This window comes from Cavia porcellus, unplaced genomic scaffold, assembly GCF_034190915.1.
Source record: "Cavia porcellus strain 051 isolate PalLab524CR breed Dunkin Hartley unplaced genomic scaffold, mCavPor4.1 scaffold_9, whole genome shotgun sequence".
In the NCBI taxonomy this organism is placed as follows: domain Eukaryota; kingdom Metazoa; phylum Chordata; class Mammalia; order Rodentia; family Caviidae; genus Cavia; species Cavia porcellus.
Genome location: NW_026947492.1, coordinates 56,137,417 through 56,157,854, shown reverse-complemented (window position 1 = coordinate 56,157,854; position 20,438 = coordinate 56,137,417). Strand labels below are relative to the sequence as shown.

General features: G+C 38.3%; 1 protein-coding gene across 1 annotated transcript in view; it reads right to left on the bottom strand.

Moving 5' to 3' along the window:
• Gdpd4 (glycerophosphodiester phosphodiesterase domain containing 4) overlaps positions 1 to 20,438 on the bottom strand; it is a 98,033-nt gene that overhangs the window by 51,988 nt on the left and 25,607 nt on the right. Inside the window, exons 4-7 of the mRNA XM_063255658.1 lie at positions 11,154 to 11,247; positions 8,662 to 8,721; positions 6,225 to 6,323; positions 3,507 to 3,589 (exon numbers count right to left, since the gene is read on the bottom strand). Coding sequence (XP_063111728.1) covers positions 3,507 to 3,589; positions 6,225 to 6,323; positions 8,662 to 8,721; positions 11,154 to 11,247 — 336 coding nt within the window. The remainder of the gene's footprint in view (positions 1 to 3,506; positions 3,590 to 6,224; positions 6,324 to 8,661; positions 8,722 to 11,153; positions 11,248 to 20,438) is intronic.

The window sequence follows — 20,438 nt, the reverse complement described above, 5'->3', positions numbered from 1 at the left end:
TGTCATGTCATCTCTTCTGTCCTATGTGATTTTTGCTGAAAACTCAGCTGCCACGGAAATTGGAAAAATTTTGTTTTGTTTCTTTTATTTTGCAATCTGGATAACTTTCTCCTTATCTTTAAGCTTTGAGAGCATGATTATAGTATTTATTGGGGTGTATCTGTTGAGCTCAAACTGTCTAGTGATCTTTGAACCTGGAGATTTGTTTCATTCTCTAGGCTTGGGAAGTTTTCTGTTAGTTGTCTGTCTGGCATTCTTGAATGCCTTTTAAATCTTAATAACCTAAATATTTGCTCCTTTAATGCTGTCCCAATATTCTTATTAGATTTTTTCATTTCTCTTATTTTTTCTCAAACTGTGTATTTTCCAATAAGTTTCCTTCTAGTTCACTAATTCCTCTATCTGATCTATGCTGCTTTCTATCATGTTTATAATTTTACTTAATATGTTTCTCAACTCAAGTATTAGTTTCTTTTAAAGATTTGCTTTCATCTCTTTGTTAAGTTTCTGAGTATTGAATCATTTCTTTGTTCCTTTGAAGCTCATTGAGTCCTTTAAAATAGGTGTTTTAAATTCCCTGTTACAGATGTCTCTACTGGTTACTACATGTTCAGTTTCTGTCCTTTATTTTGGCTGTCAAGTGAGGTCCTATTTCCCTGAAAGTTCTTGCTATTTGGCATGTAATACATTAGGTATTTGTCTCAATCTTTGTAATCTGGCTTTCTGCATGTTTTTCCAGAAATTCTAAGCAAGCTGTTTATTTTACCTGAGTCTATAGTCACTTGTGGTACTTTAACAGAGTGGCACTCTAAATATGTCTGTCATGAGACTGCTGTTGGTGTGTTATCATTGTTTCAGCACCAGAGGGTAATCCATGCCCAGCTTTGCCTAATTCAGTTGGTGTCAGTATGAACTGGGGGAGTATCTAGAAAGTTGTTGTTCAGTATGAATTGGGGGAGTATCTAGAAAGTGTTGTCCATCCCTACAGCCTTCTCCCTAGTGGTGAGGTTGGTCCCAATGCCTCATTCATAGGCACCAGCCTGTTATTAGTCACAGATGAATTCTGCTTAGGGGGTAGGGGATGCTAGAATCTATACAGTATTATGTTTCACCAGCTTAGCACTGAGTTCCAAGGCAAAGTCCTGTACTTACTATCCTTTCCTATTCCCAGAAAATTGGAGTACTGTTCCATGTAATGCTGCCTAAGGTTGTGGTAGTGTTTGTTTAGTCCATCCTAACTTATCATACATCCTTGGTGACCAACCTCAGGCAGCACAGCTATCCCCATGCCAGTCTTTTCAGAGGGAGCCTGTAGACCTGTCCTGGCATCACAAAGAGACCTGTGTCCCAATGGTAATGTTAAGCTAGGCTACATCTGAGTCTTCTACAAGGATCTACGTAGTCTTAGGAGTGTCTCCAGTCCACTGCGGCTGCTGGTTCAAAATTAACAAAATTTGATATCACATTGTATAGTATAAGGTACCCAATTTCTCCATGTCCTCACTTACACCTGTTATTTCCACTTCTAAGGTATAACCTTATTGGCAGAGGCAAAGTGATATCTTACTGTAGTTTTGAGTTGCATTTCTTGAGTAATTAATGATATGGAATATAATTTCAAGATGGGTTATTTGCATGTTATTTTCTGAGAAATATCTATTCAATCCAGGTTGTCTTTGTTACTGAGATGAAGAATTTATTTATATATTCTAGATATTGTTGAAGCCATTTGATGACAGGTGCTTTAAAATTCTTTTCACGTATTTCCAACATCTATTGATGTTGAGATCCCCTGTTATCTTTTGCTTCAAGTTAAGGCTTTTTAGGTTTTGGTGTGAATAATGAATTATTTTCTACTCTTGTATTCATCTTTTGCCTCTTTTAGTAGCTAACCATATTTTACTACTTAGCAGTTCCTAATGTTACATTATTCATGTTCACATTACTGACGCATATTTTAGTTCTCATAGGACCCCAACAGCTATGCAGTTTTGCGGCAGTAGTAAAGCATTGGGTATAACCATGAATGTGATGGAGGTAGGTAGAGGAGATGATTGCTGGAAACAAAGATATTGACAAGTAGCAAAATGAAGGAACTAGGAGGATCATGCACATCACAGTTGAAGTCACAGAAGTAAGGGAATAGAGAAGGACAATTTTCTGGGAGCTCATTGGCTCAGTGCCTTTACCACATTATGCTCATAATCACCACGTACTTCCATGAATGATCCCAGGACTTTTAATAGAATAATCAGCTTCAATCTCAATTTAATATAGTCTATGTAGAAAAATTGTCACTGCTAAGTAATGTAAAGAATCTCAGTGTCTAGGTGAAAAAATTAAGTGGTAACCCTGACTTTATTGTATCCATTCTAGCTGTACGACCTGAACAATACAATTCCTTTCTCTGGACCCAGGTGCAACCCCAGAGGTTCTTCCCCTATGAAATAGAATACTCATTTCTTTTCTGTTTGCCTCACAGAATGACTGTGAAAGAACATTGTACATTACACACACCCACACACACACACACACACACAGACACAAGCCATGCTAGAAGTGAAGCTTTTCTATTTCCTGAGCTGCCAAGATACATAGATTCTATAGCAACACATTCCTTTTGTCCCTATCCATGCTCTGACCCAAATCTCCCCTTCTTTGGCCCACTGCTACATTATACTACCCACCTCTCTGATAATTCTCTGTGAAACACATCCTAAACGAGTGAGGTGACCTACCATGGTTGTACATGTGGCAGCCTCCATGACCCACCCTCAGTTAAACTTGCAGTCATATCTCTTCCTCACCTGGCCGTCTCTTGTCCCCACAACTCAACGATCTATAAACTTCTTGTTTCTGATTAAAATGACTGAATAAAATTATGCTTCTGTCTGAAATGCTTTTCTTTCCCTATCGCTGCTTGGTTAAATAATATTTTTCCTTCAAAGCTCAGCCCAAACACACTGTGGATCATTTGGATTTTTTTCTTTCATTCATAGACTAGGAGAGGCCTTTTCCTCTACTGCAGTTCCTCTGCACTCTTCTCTGGAAGGCTCTTATCACAAATGGCCTTATTCTTGGTTAAATTATCTCTAAATATACCACATCTTCACTAGCTGAGAACATCTCTTTAGGTATCAATATATCTTACTCAATTACATTTTCTAAGCACTCAGCAGAAAGCTCAGAATATAGTAGTATCTAGAGTGTGTATGTTAAGTAAATCACTAAAGTAGTAAAAAGGGTTAAATTGCAAGTATGGTTTACAAAGAGGACAAACTGGAATTATGTGTGGAAATTACACAGAGTGTTCTGGCATGTGAACACTCTGTGTGGAGGGAAGGGGTATGGTTGGAAAGGGAGATGTGGTATGTGCTTATGTGCCACATGCAAAGAGGACAGACTTTTTCAGGGCTGTCCTCTCTATAGCTTGGCTCATGTTGGTTCTCTTCCATGGCACTGGACATGTATCCTCGTACATCCTGCCCCAGTTCCTACTTTCCTACCTTATGTGTACGTCCGTCTCCAGCCCATAAGCTCCTTCTTCAACAGCTTTCTCAAAGGCCATAATGGTATTCTCTGGTGCCACCTGTGGAGGAAAAGAAGATGAGACCCCTATGCCTCAGCATCTCTCCTCCCAATATCCCTTTTATAATAAGGATGGAATCTAGGAATGAAAGGACTTTGGGAAGCAGGGCTTCGCTCTCTTTTCAACAAGGCTGCCTATATTCTCCCCTATCTGATCTGACATTGGACATAGTAGAGAGAAATAGATTGAGAATAAAATGAATAGGTTTAAGTTCAACTCTATAATTAGCTCCTTTTTCTTGTCATATCAAGACAAGACCATTTTCTTTCCAGAGGCTCCTACATTACTGAGGTTTCTTACTCTCACCCACATGCCTGCCCCACATACTTGTACTTAGTCATGTTCATCATGCTCACACCTACCATGGGTGAACCTCTATGTGCAAAGAAGACTGGCTTAGGCCCCAACTCTTCTCTCTCTTGAATGCAGGGAGAATAAATCCCCAGTGGCATCGCATAGAGACACAAGAGAATAAAAACAAATGGCAATCCAACAGCCAACTGTAGAGCTAAATTTGTTGGAAGGAGAAGAAAGCCAAAGAAAAGAAAAAGAAGGATGGAAAAATCATATCATGCAACTACCTTAAAGCAGTAGTCTGAGTAAATGTCCTGTCCATGGGTTTCACTGACTTTGTAGATTGGCTGATTTACTTCCTATTTCTGTGACATCCCTCCTTACTTTCAGGGACTTGGATATAAATGTATAGTACTTTTCAAATATAAGGCTTTAGTGTTAAGGTAGCGTTATTGAACTGAAAAATGATGGGAACAGAACAGTACAGAGGATGGGAAGAGAAGGAGAGAAAGGGCTTGTTAAGGGGCCATTTCCCAGGAGGAGCTTGGCTAGTTCTGAGAAAGTCCTAAATCCCGTAAAGATCATGCTAAAATGCCTCTCTATTTAGGCCAGTGTAGTAGAGAGGAAAGGGCACTAAATGCCAGGCTTTATCATTTCCTAGTTGTATGACTAAGGACATGAACCTTAACCACTCTGGTCTTCACTTTCTTCTATAAAATAGGGCTATCTTTCTGTGAACATCAGCCCTACAGAGTTATTATAACAGCATTGATTCATAATAGTTACTCAATAAACATTGATTGTTTGCTTCCCTTTTCCCTGCCCTCCCCATCTCTCCCTCCCTCCCGCTCCCTGTGCACACGTTCACACACATAGTCGTATACAGAGCCTGTCTCTAATCCCTGTTATTACAAGTCATTTCCTAACATTGACTATTTTAGAATTCTGAGGATTTTACCCATTTCTACATTTTTAATTTACCAACTATGCTTCCATGATTTCCAAATCTAGGTCTTCATGTCTAACCTTTTAACCTTGTGAATATATTACATTTCTTGAGTCTTTCTTTCTCGTAATATGATATCCTGGATCTTCTTATTCTAACTAAAATTTAGAAAGTAAAAAAAAGAAGAGCGCATTATTGTCCTGTTTCAGTTTTTCCCCTGAAATATTTCCTAAAGGTTACCCTCCACACAGAAGCACACAAATACAAAAATACAAGGGTACCATAACCAGCCAGATTTCTCTAGCCTATAATCTCCCATAAGTCATAAACACCCTTTATTAAACAAATAGGGAAAAAAAAGGAAGAAACAGGGAGAAAATCCTACTGGTTTCTCAGTCAGTAGGGTGCAGAAAGAGAACTCCATTCTCAAACCAGTTTAATGTACAGATTACTTTCTCTTTTATCTCCATTACAGTAGAAAACAGTAACATACAGAGATATTTCTACTTCTACTGTAAGTTCCTAGGTATTACAGGACCTCACAGAGAATGTTGCTTTGACTTACTTAGGCGTGATCAGTAAACTCTAGGCCTAGTGTTGGTTGAATTAGTGATGTTTGAATGTAAACTGAAAGAACTATGCTTGTATCAGTCCTCCGAACAAGTAAATAAAAGTACACGCTACACCTCCATGTGGCACTGAATAGACAATGTGTAACAACACAGAGAAAAATCTTGTTTTTCTAGGGGAAGAAACCTTAGAAGAAGGGCCTTTTTGGTCATGGAAATACTAAGACTGTCTACATGGGCTAGTGAGAACACACCTAACAAGTTAAAAGAATTTAAAAGAGACAGGGCTAGGGATGTAGTTCAGCTCTCAAGAGCTTGCCTAGCAAATATAAAGGCCTGGGTTCAATCCCATATATCTCAAAGAGAGAGAGAGAGAGAGAAATTAGCCCGGAATGTGAGGTTGTGGTGTGGCACTGGTGAAATCCCAGTGCTCTGAGGCGGAGGCAGGAGGACTGCCACAAGTTTGAGGCCAGCCCAGTTTACATAGTAAGGTCAACCTGAATTGCATATCAAGATCTTGTCTCAAAAATAAATACATAAATAAATAAATAAAACATGAGGTTGGCTAGCCACCAAGTTTTTGTTTTTGTAAGTGGAATATGGAAGTTAAAGTCGGAGATGAGGGATCAGACAAGGAAGGCTCTACCCAGCAAGACATACTTTCTCTTTCCAAATGTGCCAAGTAGATGATCAGAGGCCAGGAAATGATAACCATCAGAGTAATGCAGCTCAGGTGCACATAAGGAGCAAAGATCTAGAACAAAGTCAAAAGTCAGACTAGATATATCAGGACAAACAATGCCAAGAGCTACAGAATGATCCTTACCTTCAGGGACAGCCCAACTACCAGCCACCTTTCATTCCAGAATCTGAATAAAATCAACATTAATAAAACATTCAGCAGGATCGTTATCATAATCAAGACCTAGGGAAACAGAAAAGATCCGATTTCTAGGGACTGGATTGGAATCGAAACAGTCCTTGGGAATTCTATGTGTATCTTCACAATATCAGGGACCTCATCTCCTCATCCTTTTCATCTAACCATCCTGCAAATCCCCAATCAGTTTTTTAATGGTGGACCCAATCACTTGCTTTCTTTGCTCCTCAGTGTTTGCTATATAGCACAACTGGGGAAATCACATGATTACATGTTTTGATATCATAACCAATCTGTTATTTCTAGTTTCAGCCAGGCCCTCAGCATGGCTTGGTTATATCTCATTCAGTTTCAACATTGGCCATTACAAATCTTCACCTCTTCTTTAAGGTTCAGTGGTATATTCAATATAAGTAAATGATATTTTGTAGTTGCAGTTTTTTTGAGACAGTGTCTCACTAAATTGCTCAGATTGACCTCAGAGTTGCGATTTTCCTAGCTCACCCTCCCAAGTGCTGAGATTATAGATGTGTACTTACCTTTTTGATGTATGTTTTCTGCAACAGACTAAAAGCTTCATGAAGTCAAGGATAATCATTGAATTATTTATGAATTATATTCAGTGCCTTATGGAATGTCTGACATACGGTAAGTATCTATAAATATTCAAACATCTGCTCTCCAGAACACTATATACTTCAGCGAAAGAGCAGTTAGACCACAAAAACATTACTTTTTCTTTATCTCCTATAATGCCCTTTAGAAAATCTCAAAGGAGACTGAAAGGTACACTGGTAACTAAAGTGTCAGCATCCTTGAAAAGCACTGTAATGGCTCCCCTCTATGTTTGAATGAAGAAGAGATGCTGCAAATGAATTGGGCTTCTTGGTTTCAAAGCAGATGATGAGATCCTTCTATGACACAGGCCAAATAGCAGTACTCAACTGGCTCAGGTAACTTACGCAGTTTCTATAATAGCCACAAGATAGGAATGATAATCAGAAAGGCTCAGCTCACAGGAATTCTCAGTAGTGATTAGTTTATCATGGTGCTTGCCACTACAAAATAAATGTTGTTACCAATAAGGCCTATATCTTTAGTTTGCAAATTACATTCTTCCTATAGAAGATCTCATCCATTCTAAATAACTTAAATTTATATTTTCAACTTGTAATTCATTTGTGTAACAAGAAATTTACTTGGAGCATTTGACATGTTTTTGAATTTGGGAAACACAAGTATAGTATCATAATCATGCCTAGAAAAAGCTATAAAAAAGAAAGAGGCAGCTAGGGGTAGTGGTGCACATCTGAAATCCCAGCACTCTGGGAAGCTGACGTAGCAGGACTGCAAGTCTAAGCCCAGCTAGGCCAAACTAACAAGAAAAAATTTAAAAAGGGCTGTGGATATAGTTCAGTGTAACAACACTGCGTTCAATCCCCAGATCCCCTCAGCACACACACACACCACACACACACACACACACACACATACACACATACACACACACACACACACACACACACACACACACACACACACAAAGCAAGAGGCTATTCCAGAGCTACTCAATCCTATGGTAGAACAAAATAAGAAAGGCCATATTGTAAACATGATATAGGCCCACAAATGACAGAGAAAAGTTGCTTGCTCTGTGGCTACAAGATAGGGGCCATGCCAGTATCATTTTAAAGGAATTCAAACCCTGAAAGCATCAAAAAGACATCAAAGTAGACACTTCAGGGGGTTATAAGAAGGTAAGCATTGACCCTGTGAAGAAAGTGACAGTCAAGTAGAAAACACACAGAAAAATGCCACGGAAGGACGAGACAACTATGCATTCATCCGATGCTCGTCCTGTGCCTCTGTGTGTGACTATTTTTCTCGTCTGTCTCCGTTAATCCTGGGCCCCACTTGGAGGGCAGAGAGGTGAAAGAGTCACCATGCCCTTTCCGCCACTGCAGGCTTAGATTGGGCCCGAATAGGAGAGGGAAAATTTTGAGATACATAAAGTTGGCGTCTAGATTACTACAAAGAACTAAAAACATTTTAATGACTGAAATAAGAATTTATCATGATGGAAAAGCACTAGAAAGGTAAGAAATTTGCCTAAGACTTAAATAAATAGAAATAACAGGGCTACAGGCTGAGTTTAATATGAATCAGTAAGAAGGGATAAAGTATGGGTTCTCCTTGAGTTCAGCCACTTCAAAAAATAGTTATAAGTCTTAGAAATTTAACTATTTCAATTTAAGTTGTGTAAGCAGATCTCTTCCCTCTAGGGGAATGATGAAAGACAGAGTGATGGTATATGTTACCCTGAGTGCCTAAGTGCACATTCAGCCCTGGTCTAAAGTCTCCCACAAGGACTCAGACATCTTACCTTATGACATACGTGCAGGTATAGCTCAATCCTTTCCCGAAACAACAAAATTCCAAGTATCTGAAAAGCAAAGACAGAAGACAGGGTTATTTTGAAATTATCAAGTTGCTGTCCAAAGCACTGCTGTATAGCTCAAAATGCCTCTCATAACCAAGGACATATGTCAGGTACTTTCTTCTATGCCTGTGCTTATGGCCTACAGAAGCTTGCCATGCTGTTCTTCTGCATGAAAAAAACAAAAAACAAACAAACAAAAAACACCTCTCTACCCATACAAGCAGCTTAAATAAACCACCTAGTTGTAATGTTTATCAGCACCACAAGAATTCATTATAATTTCCTCTAGGATTTAATAATAATTACCACACTGATGCTCTTCCTAAATTCCTAGCCATTTCTTTTCCCTACGATGGACTCCATTCTTGGTATTACTTATGGTGGACTTGCTTTCATGAGAATAAAGGTCAGGTGCTGGCCCTTCCAAGGATAACTTAAAAGTACTTTTGGGGGGAAATTTAAGTGTTGATGATAAAACTATCACTTACACTGGTATATGCTCAATAAACCTGAGATTTGAGCCAGGCACAGTGGTGCACTATGCAACCCCGGAACTTGGAAATGGATGCAGGAGGATCACCACGAGTTTGAAGTAAACATGGGTTACAGGGCAAGTTCAAGTCCAGCCTGAACCACACAGTGTAACCCTGTCTCCAAAAAAAAAAAGGAGAAAATAAATAAATCTAAGATTTAAATCTAAGTCTAGTCATTTATCAAATCATATGAAGTTAGAAACTATAAGCTAGACTCTTCAGAAGCTGGAATATTTATGACAGGCTGAATGGATAAGGGGCTCAGCTTTTTAACAAAATAATTTCATGTGCATGTTTTCATCTGTTCTTTACCCAGCCCTATTGTGTACCATTTTATTAAGAATTATGATAATTTTCATTTAAGAAAGGAGGAAACTGAGAGATGAATTAAACAGTTTGACCAAGATTACAAAATACCAATGAAGGAGCTGCAAAAGAACTGAATTGTCCTTCCTTTTTCACAACAGTTCTGATTAAATTTATTCAAAATAAGTACAGTAGAGTAGAAAGTCTGTTCAGATACAACTACTTTATTAGACACTAGAGCTCACTTTCACCTTGGAAGCTAACAATGCCATTTTGTGTTAATCATGTGCGAAAGTGGTACAATTCAGCCTACAGTTAGGCCTAGGACACATACTTGTGCAATTTCCTGACTGAAAAGAGAAGTCCTAAATGGTCTCTCTGCCTCTAGACACGCTCCACACCACAACTTCCAGAATGACTTTCTTAAATAGCAGCTTGATGTATGCCAAGTCTCTCAGCCTTACTTTCCAGGCCTTCCAAAATTTGTCACAAGAAATAGTTCCCCATCATTCCTCATTACGCCCTGTACACCAAGGGCCCTGACCCGTCCCTCTTAACAAGACATCTCACATGCTTCTGTCTCATCACTACTTTCTTATGATGTACACTGGCAGCGTTCTTCCCCATTCATGTGAGCAAACCCATCATCCTTTCAAAATCCTACCCCTTTAAGAAATCTTATTTAATCCTCTTTTTTTCTCAGAACTCCTGCAGCACTTCGTTTAGACCTCCCTAATGGAAATTATAATATTCCATCTGTGTTAGTTATTTTTGCCTATGACTTATTTGCCTACAAGATTCTAAACACTCAGTGAATGAACAGTTGTAATCTTACATCTCATACATATCTCTATGAAAACAGAAACCACATATGTTTTACTAATTTCCATATACTTAGTACTTGTCACAATGGATTTATATAATAAAAAATTTTGTTTAAAGAAAAAAATTAATTCAGATGGCAATAGATGTGTGGTTGGATTGTTTTGTATCAGATAGGAAATCAGTTGGGACACAGAATGTTGAAATCAGAGAAATCTGCTCTGTGTATAAACAGGCACAGAAAAAATATTAAATTATTAGTTATCCTCTCATTAAGCTCCCTTTTTCCACAGACTTTTTCTTGCATGGTATAAATTTCTGATGCTATACTACTTACCATGTCAGGCATTAGAAGCAGCGTCATACTATTACTAAAAGACTTTGGTTAAAACATACCTTGTACCTGGGCTAGTTGACTAACATGTACATTAGAATAGTTTTTATTTGGGAGGCCCAGAAACGCTGCGGATGCGAGACGGGGGTTATCTAAAATGGCAACACTGAGTGAACCACTGGACAGACTATGAAATGGGGGAAGAGAGAAGAGATGTTCTACCACCATTTGAAAAGGACAAACAGTCAGGCATATCCCCTAATGGCACAAGCCATTCCCCTGCTGACCATACCTTGTGGATAAAATGCACAAACCCCAATCCTACTAAGACTACAGTGATCCTAGATTCTGGGTGTTCCCAAAGCCAATGAGACACTTTTGCACAGGTAGGAGTACCTTGCAGGGCCGTTCAGGAAAGAGAAGTAGGAAGCACTACTTACCAATAGCAACAAAGTGTAGGCAGTCAGTATCCCAAATAAACTCAGCATTAGAATGGACCAGAAGAACCAGTATCCTGTTAGCAGAAAAACGACCCTGAAAAAAATTGTTTCAATCCTTAAAATCAGTAGTGATATCTGCATCAAGTACGGGGGAACGACCAGACTACAAAAAGCATAAGAAGGACATAAGAAAAGCACTTTATGGGCACATCTGTGAAAGCTTTAGAGATATTTTCTTGAGTTTTAACTTTCTCCTTAAGGCAACTGGGTCCATCAATATGCTCTCTATAAGTGGTAGGGTTTTTAAAAGTTATTAAGAACACATCTTCAAAAATTATGTCCTCTTTAAAGTACAATAAAGAAATTTTTTAATCCCAAAAGCGAAAAGAATCACCACATAGATTTGCTGTCTTAACAAAACTAGTAATTTTTTATTTTGTCAGGTTCTTTATCTATGTACACATATATTTTCTTACATAATTGCAATAATAACTACATATTAATTGCCATATTCTGTGTAAGAGATGAGGGCCCTTTAAAAATAGTCCTGATTATTTTGTTCCTAAAGTATTGTATGAGAGAAAACTAATAACAATTTGTTAGAGTAACAGTGTTATTATTGGTGTTGGTATTATATGTCAAGGAACTTAGGCTTTTCCTCTCAAGATAACAGAAATTATTTCCTGCCCATATAAGAGAAATACAAATTAAAACAACACTGAGATATCATCCTACTTCAGAAAGAATGGCAATTATCTAGAAATCAAATAATAACAGCAGCTGGTGAGATTGGGAATAGGGGATGGGGCAAGGAAAGAGGGAGAGGAAAGCGGTACCACAACCATGCAAATCAGGGTGGAGTCCTCAGAAAACTAAAAATACAAGTTCCATTCCACCCAGGTGTTCTCTGTGTATCTTCCCCAAAGAGCCAAAGACATCATAAAAAAGTAAGACAGGCATAGTAGTGTTTGTAGCACACAATTTATGATAGCTAAGTCTTGGAAGTGGTCTGTAGGTCCATCAATGATAAAGGAAGTGTGTTTGTACCCATCAGAGTACTACTCTGCCATAGAGAAGGATAAACTTAAGGAAAATGAATGCATCTTGAGATCATAATGTTAAGTGAAATAAATCAGACACACAGGTTTAAATATTGCATAGTTTCTCTCAAATGATAAATCAAAATATACAAAATAAAAAAGAGATAATAGGAAATAGGAAAGATAAATCTTTTGCAAAAGGAAAAGGGATCCAGTGATAAGCTGAGGAGGGAGAGGAGAAAACAATTTGAAAAAGGAATGAAGCTGTGTTATGCACATGTACCAACTCCACGCAAGCAATGCAATCACTATGTACTGCAACCACGTACTAATAAAAGTAAAAATAAATTGCTGATTAGCAACCTTAATTTTATCTGCAAATTCTCTCTTGCCATCTAATACAACATCACCACAAAGTTATAGGGGCCAGAATTCTGTTCATGCACAGACACACACACACACACACACAACCTCCTATTCTTGTACTTTGAAGAAAATGTGTTACGTGAACATAACTGTCAATCTTCAGTTAGAGGAATAAACATCACTTGGTCATGATAAAGGAAGTTTTATGTCCTTCCTTGTGGAGTGAGTTGGTGTGTTTTCAGTCATATGAGAGATAATCTCATCATGTTAGACAGAAAGAAAGGACAGTTAAAAGAAGTGTATATATTAAGATGACAGAAGACTGAGAGGATATATGAACAGGATCAAGTTTAGATGAACAGAAACTACATTTCTCAGAATTTTATCCCAGTATACAATTGAGATAGGATTGGTCACAAAACATTGCATAAAATACGTACTGCCTCAGCCTTCCAAGTATCTGGGACAAACTAAGTTCCTGGTTTTCATATCATTTTTAATTGAAATCCTTAATTTTGTACTAGTCTAAACATGTTAAGGATAATTACTTAGAAGTCTGTATCTGACATCTCTGTTATGTGCGTTTGCTATCAGTTATTTAGATTTGCTAGTATTTTCTTTGTTATCCATTGCTTCTAGTACTAATATGGTTTATCTTTGCTTGAGTGTTGGACATTATATATTTAAAACTTGTGCAATTAGCTTAGCATCATGGCACATGCCTGTAACCCCAGCATTTTGGGGGGCTCACGCAGAAAGGCTGTATATTCAAGCCTAGTCTTGGCAATTAAGCATCTTAATGAGATGCTGACTTAAAAGAAGAAATAGAAAAAAATAATGGGGGATGTAGCTCAGTGTAAAAGGCCTACATTCAATCCCTAGTAGTGGAAAAAAAGTTGTGTCAGTAATTTGAAACCTTGAATTACTTTATATCTGCTCAGAGGCGTTTATGACAGCTATCAGGAAATATTAACAAGTTTCTTTCTTCTGTTTCTTTTTTCACTGCAGGGAATTGAATCCAGGATCTCATGCATGGTAAACAGGGCTCTACACAGAGCTATATGTCCTGCCAGAAATTCTGTCTACTTTAATCCAATTTCACTCTCTTATGTGTTCTGTATATCAACAGCTGCTTCTATACCAGGCTGGGTCTGTGGATTTACATCTTTTATCATCTTTATTTGTTATTAGTACATGTTTGTAGTACATAGTGATTATACGTCTTGTGGGGAGTTTGTACATGTGCACAATTCTTTTTTCAACTTTTCCCCCTTCTCTAGCTCCCAATTCTCTCCATCTCTTGACAGAATTTCTATTTTTAACTTCCTGAAAAATCTCCATACTGATTTCCACACTGGTTGTACAAATTTACACAACAGTGTAAGACAGTTCCTCTTTCCCCTGAGACTTCACCAGCATTTGTTATTATTTGATTTCTTGATGACAGCCATTCTTTCTGGAGTAAGGTAATATCTCATTGTTGCTTTAAATTGCCTTTCCAATGACCAGAGATGCTGAACATTTTTTCGCATATTTACTGGCCATTTACTCTTCTTTTGAGTGGTGTTTATTCATTTCAATTGCCCATTTTTAACTGGATTTTTTTTTGGAAGGTCTAAGTTTTTTTGAGTTTTTAAAAATATATTCTAAGTATTTGTCACTTGAGGAATAGCTGGATAAGTGTTTTTCTCATGTTGTCTCTTCACTGTCGATTGTTTCCATTATTGTGCTGAAACAATTTGAGAGACTCCCATTTACTGATTCTTGATGTTATTTCTTGTGCATTTGAGTTTCTGTTCAGAAAGTTTTTGCCTATGCCTGTATCTTCAAGAGTTTTACCTACTTTATTTTTCAACAGATTAAGTGTTTCTGTCTTCACATTTACAACTTTGATATATTTTGATTTTAGTTTACTGCACGGTGAAACATATGGTTCTGGAGATAATCTTCTGCAGTGTGTGAGTGAGTTTCCTCAGCACCATTTGTTGAAGAGGTTATCTTTCCTCTGGTGCATGTTTGTGGCCTTTTTGTTAAAGATTGGATAGCTGAGTTGGCCTGGGGTATTTCTGCATCTTTTATTCTAGTCCATTGATCCTCATCTCTGTTTTTGTTGCAGTACTGTGCTGTTTTTTTTTTTTTTTTAACCACTATAGCTTTGTAATATAAGTTCAAGCCTGGGACTGTGATGATACCTGCTTTGCTCTTGTTCCCCAGGATTGCTTTTGCTTTTCTGAGTCTCTTCTGATTCCATACAAATTTTAGATTGTTTTCTCTAGTTCTGTGAGGAATGCTATTGGTATTTTGATTGGTATTGCATTAAATCTTTGTATCAGTTTTGGAAGTGTAACAATTTGGCAATATTGGTTCCACCTAGCCAAGAACAGTGTGTATCTTCATGTGTTTCTGATGTCCTCTTTGATTACTTTTTTCCGAGTGTTGTAATTTTTGTTGTAAAGGTCTGTCACTTCCTTGGTTAGGTTAATTCCTAAGTATTTAATTTTTCGTGGTGCTTCTGTGAGTGGTATTATTTTTCTCATTTTTTTCTTAGTGAATTTGTCATGGTGTACAAGAATGCTACTGATTTTTGTGTGATTCTGTATCCTGCTATACTACTTGTCTTAGTTATTGGTATTGCTGAAACAAAGCACCTGACACCTAAGGTTAAATGAGAAAAGTTTATATGGTACACAGTCTGTAGATGTTTTAATCCATAATCAGCTTGCTCCAAGCAGGGTGGCATGGCAGAGGGGCATTGCAGAGGAGAAATAGTCCATGGCAAAGCCAGGCAGGCAGAAGGTAGCCAGCAGTGAGATAACAATGAGCAAGTGACAATAGCAGCTTTTTTTTCTGCCTCTTTTATATTCTGTCTATGCTACTTAACTTAAAGTGTGCTTCAAACCCATCAGTGGACTAATTTAGCAATCACGTACCCTTAATCCCAGCATCATACATTGTAGATCCAGACATGTTCGAAAAAGCCCCACCAATGACTGCACGAGGCTTTGGGGGGCAGGGGAAGCATTTAGCCAAAACCATAACAACACTGAATTTGGTTATTAATTCTAGGAGCCTTTTGGTAGAATTTTTGTGGGTCTTCTATGTAGAGAATCACGTCATCTGCAAATACTGATCATTTAACTTCTGTCTTTCCTACACACATCCCTTTTATTTCTTTTGCTTAATTGTTCTGGCTAATGTTTCAAGTACTATATTGAACTGGAGTGGTGATGGTGGATGTCCTTGTTTTATTTCTGATTTTGGAGGGAAAGCTTTCAGATTTTCCTCCATGTAATATGGGGTTGGAATTGGTTTGTTACAAATGGCTTTTATCAGTTTGAGACAAAGTCCTTCTAATTCTTTTTTATCCAGGGTTGTTTTGTTTTGGTTTTGTTTGGTTTGGTTTTTTGTGAATGGATGTTGGATTTTGTCAAAGATATTTTTCTACACAGCTATTTTTAAAAGAGACTCTCTTGGATTATGTGAATGTTATGGATTAAGAACTAGTGGTCAACTTAACCCCAGCTGGATTACATCAGCATGGCACTGAGCATAGATGCTCCACCTGAGGAAAGTTGCCAGCATAAATAGAGAGGTGGAGAAGGAGAAGGAAGGTGTTAATGCATTGTTAGATTGAGGTATTGAGGCATTGTGGGTTCTCCTAGGAGTTGCTGTTTGAGCTGTTGGTTCTCCTGGAGAAACTCTGGTACTCACATCAAGCATTGCTTCCTGGCTCTGAAGGGGAAGACGTGTGAAAAAGACAGACACTATGGTAACTACTATTAAGTCGGGTTATTTGGTGGTGAAGCACTAGGTTGCTGAAACAGTCATGCTTTGACCTGTATTATTATATTGTTATGTCCTGTTTTATCTCAATCTCTCCCTTATTCTTTAAAAAAATTATTTAGTTATTTCTTATGTTTGTTTTAATTAAGGGGAAAAATTAAAAAAATTAGCAGGATATATAATAGTAACTCTTTTTGATTTCCTATTAACTTGTTTTGAAGTCCTGTAATACTCCCACGATCTTGTTTTGACTGATTAGACTCTGTTCCATTCTGTATGATAGTATCAAGTTTGAGGGTACAGGCAACTACTTTGAAGGCAATAAGATTCACTAAGATGCCCATTCTGGTTTGACTATTGTCTCCTTTGGAAGTCCTGTAATGTTTACAATGCCTAAGTTTTATTGGTCTTGTTCTCTACTGTTTTGTCCAACTTTATAATATCTAATGAGATAGACAATTCTTTTTAAGGAAACAAGAGACAACGTTGATAACCATTGTTGATAACCTTGTACTCTGTTTTACATCATGTGCTATGTCTATCCTTGGTTTTGACTGACAGCTTTGTTTTGCCATATTTGACTTTATTCTCTCCCCCACCAAAAAGTAATAAGAACTAAGGAGTAATAAAATCCAAAATGTGTAAATTTTGTTGTAAAAAAGAGAGGGGAAAAAAAAGAGCTCTAACGGATATAACAGCAAGTGTGTTTAGGGGTGTTAAATAGCTGACTATATTAATGTTTTTGGATCATTGAACACAGCTGTTTGCAGTCTCTCTGTTTGAATGTCCACTTTGTATTCTTTGATACTGTGATTTGAGCAACTATTTCTAAGCTGATAATATGTAATCTATTAACAGGTGATTTCTTACTGTTTTTTTTTTTTTTTTGTAGTTCTGTATTACGTGTACCCTTACACCGCTTTGTTTTGTTTTGTGTTTTTCTCTTTTTCCTCTTAAATAAAATTAAAAAAAAAAAAAAGACGTGTGCTGCTTGGTCTCCAGGATGAACTTGTCACGATGGCTTCCTGGCACGTACCCGACTGTGCTCGTCATCGGAGACCTTGGGGCCTCCGCGTCGCGGAGGATGGCTGTGGTGCCTTTCAGGACAGCCCTGGTCTTTGTTGTGAGTGTGACTTCTCGGCTCCAGTGTAGAACCCTCATCCCACCAGCACAGCTCCTTCACCCCACTGGCATGGACTTTCTGGCTTCCTCCACTGACCTTTGGGTCTTCCCAGCACAGATCCATAAAAGAGGCTGGCGTGAGTCCTTTTTGTGGGCTCTGGACCTCCAGTTGGACTCATGGGAGGCATTGTCATGAGCTCTGGGTTTTTATCTGGACTCATGTGAGACATTGCTGTGGTTTTTAGGCCCTTGACTAATTATGTTTTTGGTGTTGTGGATAGATTTTCTGCATTTTCTTGTGTTAACTCCTGGTGACCATTATAAAAATAATATTATAAAATCTATGTCCTGATTCTAATTGTTCTCTGCACAACCCCTAACTATAAGAGTGAGTGAGCACAATGTAGTCAAATGAGCTCTTAAAACTCAGAAGAGGAAGGTGAGTAGTGATAGAAGGAAAATGAAAGAAATCTGAAGTATGAAAAGAACTTCACATATAACTTCTAGTCTCAAACTAAGAAATTCACTGGCCCTAGAAAATGAAAAAATTTCCCACCTGACAGAAACAGAGACTTGAGTCCTACAACTACAAAAAACTGGATTCTGACAATAACCTGAATAAATCTGGATGAGTTGTCACTCAGAACTTCAGAGAGAAGCTCAGGCCAGTTGGTGCTTTAATTTCAGCGTTAGGCGATCCTAAGTGGAGTACCCCACTGAGTATGCCTCACTTCTGACTTACAGAACTGTAAAATAATATATGGGCATTGTCTAAGGCTAAGGCAACAATGGAAAATTATCTGTGTAACTTGTTTGTTGCTTTAGGACCTGCTGTATCTCACTTTTATATACACAACCTCTATTTGAAGACAGAATGCTGCTATGGAGCTTCTGCCTGCTACTGAGTATGCATGTTTATAAAACTATGCATTTCAGAAATAGAGAATGATGAGATGGATTTGGGCACTCATGAGGCTCACTGTGAAGACAGGCCCAAGCCAAGACTCCACTGATCACCTGACATCCAAAAGTACCTAGTCTGCCTGATGAGTCACAGTGGTGTTTTTAAGTCTCCAGGAATCGTATATCAGTTCAGAGCCAAGTGTCCAGCAATTTCTAAATTCTTCCTCAATATGTAGCCAAACTTCTAGTTGGCCAGAGGATCCTTGGGGAGAAAACTAAGTGGAAGCTTGAAGGCAAACACTTTAGGCCATGTATCTGGATCCTTCTCCAAAGTTTTCCTTCGTTAAGAGCCTTTGGGTCAAACTCGAAAAAGATGGCAGATAGATAACAGCAGGCTACAAAGGCTCCCAGAGATAGTCAACTTAGATTCCAAAAATAATATAGCATGGGGAGTTCTGAACAGAGGGAGATAGGCCTTCCCGACCGGAACAAACTAAGCAGAGAGAAACCAATTAAAAATACAGTTCTGGTGCTACTATTGGAACAGCTACAGTTTTGGTACTGCCGCTTGAACTCGCTGCTTGAACTCCCTGCTGCTGCTGCACTTGAACCCACACAGTGGAAACTTATCAAGCTACCGAAAGCCCGCCGCTGCTGTTTCAACTCACTGGAGATGCATTTGCGCTAAGGATGGGAATTGGCAAACTGAACTGAAAGCCGAGCTGGCAGGCAACCCTGCATCAACCTGCAGTGAGTGACAGGAATGGAAACCCTTCCAATGGACAAAGAGGCTCCAACAGACGACATTCTGGGACGGGGAAAACTGGCCAGAACAAGGAGCTGCAATGACTTCAGCTAGCTGCTCCCTTCTCAAGCGGCCTTGGTGGGGAGCGCTGGACCTGGGTGATGCCATGGACTGAGGCCCAATAGGCTAGCCCAAACTAAGTCCCTACGCCTGGCAGTGCACCCTAACGAAGTGAAGCCTTCAGTGATATCTTCGGGACCTCATAGATGAGCTCAAAAGTGAAGTATTTAACCAAGTAAAGCAAGATATAAACAGAATAAAGAAATGCTAAGCACATCTCAAGAAAAAACAGATGGAAAAAGGGAAGAACACAAAAAAAGGGAAGAATTGTTTGATAAAGAAAATAAAGAAAACACAGAATACATGAAGCAGGTTCAAAGAGATTACCAGGAAATAAAATACTCCATTGAAAGCTGGCAAAACTGCTTGAACACAACAGAAGTGAGGCAGAGAAGGTTGGATATAATTTTTAATATAGATGGCCTAGATACACTAACTTAAGGGAAAAAAGAGAGAATCGCAGGCAGAGTGGATCAAGAGGTGGGGTCCACCGAGAGGCTCTTTATAGGAAATATAATTAACTTGAAGAAGGGTATATGGACCAAAATCAAATATGAGAAAACAGAACTCTATGTGATAGGGAACCAGAGAGTAATAGGGGCAACTGGACCAGTATTTATGGATAGGATGGAAAGACCGGCTTCAAAAAGCAAAGAAATACAACTAGAGATCAAATCCAGGAGTGAAAAAGTTCAGAACACTTAGGTAAATAGCAGGTTGCCCTCCCAATATAAAACCGAGGGTGTTGGGGAGACCCAAAAATACTCAGCACACCCTGGGGAAGTGAAAGGGGAGGAATAGTCTTAAAAAAGATAGCAGAAGATATTGCTAATAGTGTATCAGGAATTAAAACCCATATTACTCGTACCACTCTGCTTAGAATTTATTACATTCCAGTTTGTATACAAACACTAGATTTGAGGGCACAGACAGCTATCCCAAAGTTATCATGATATAGCACAGTAATCATCTTTAATTTCCTATTAACTTAATCTGGATCACTGTATAACTTATACTGTTGTATCATGACTGATCTTAGTTAAATCTGATTTGTTTGATTGCTGCTTGTTATTGACAGATTTTATTCAAAACTGTTAGGTTGATAGTATCAAGTCAGAGAGTATAGGTGACTATTCTGAAAATGACAATGATTCACTACAATACACATTCTGATTTGATTACTACCTGTTTTTGTAGTTCTACACT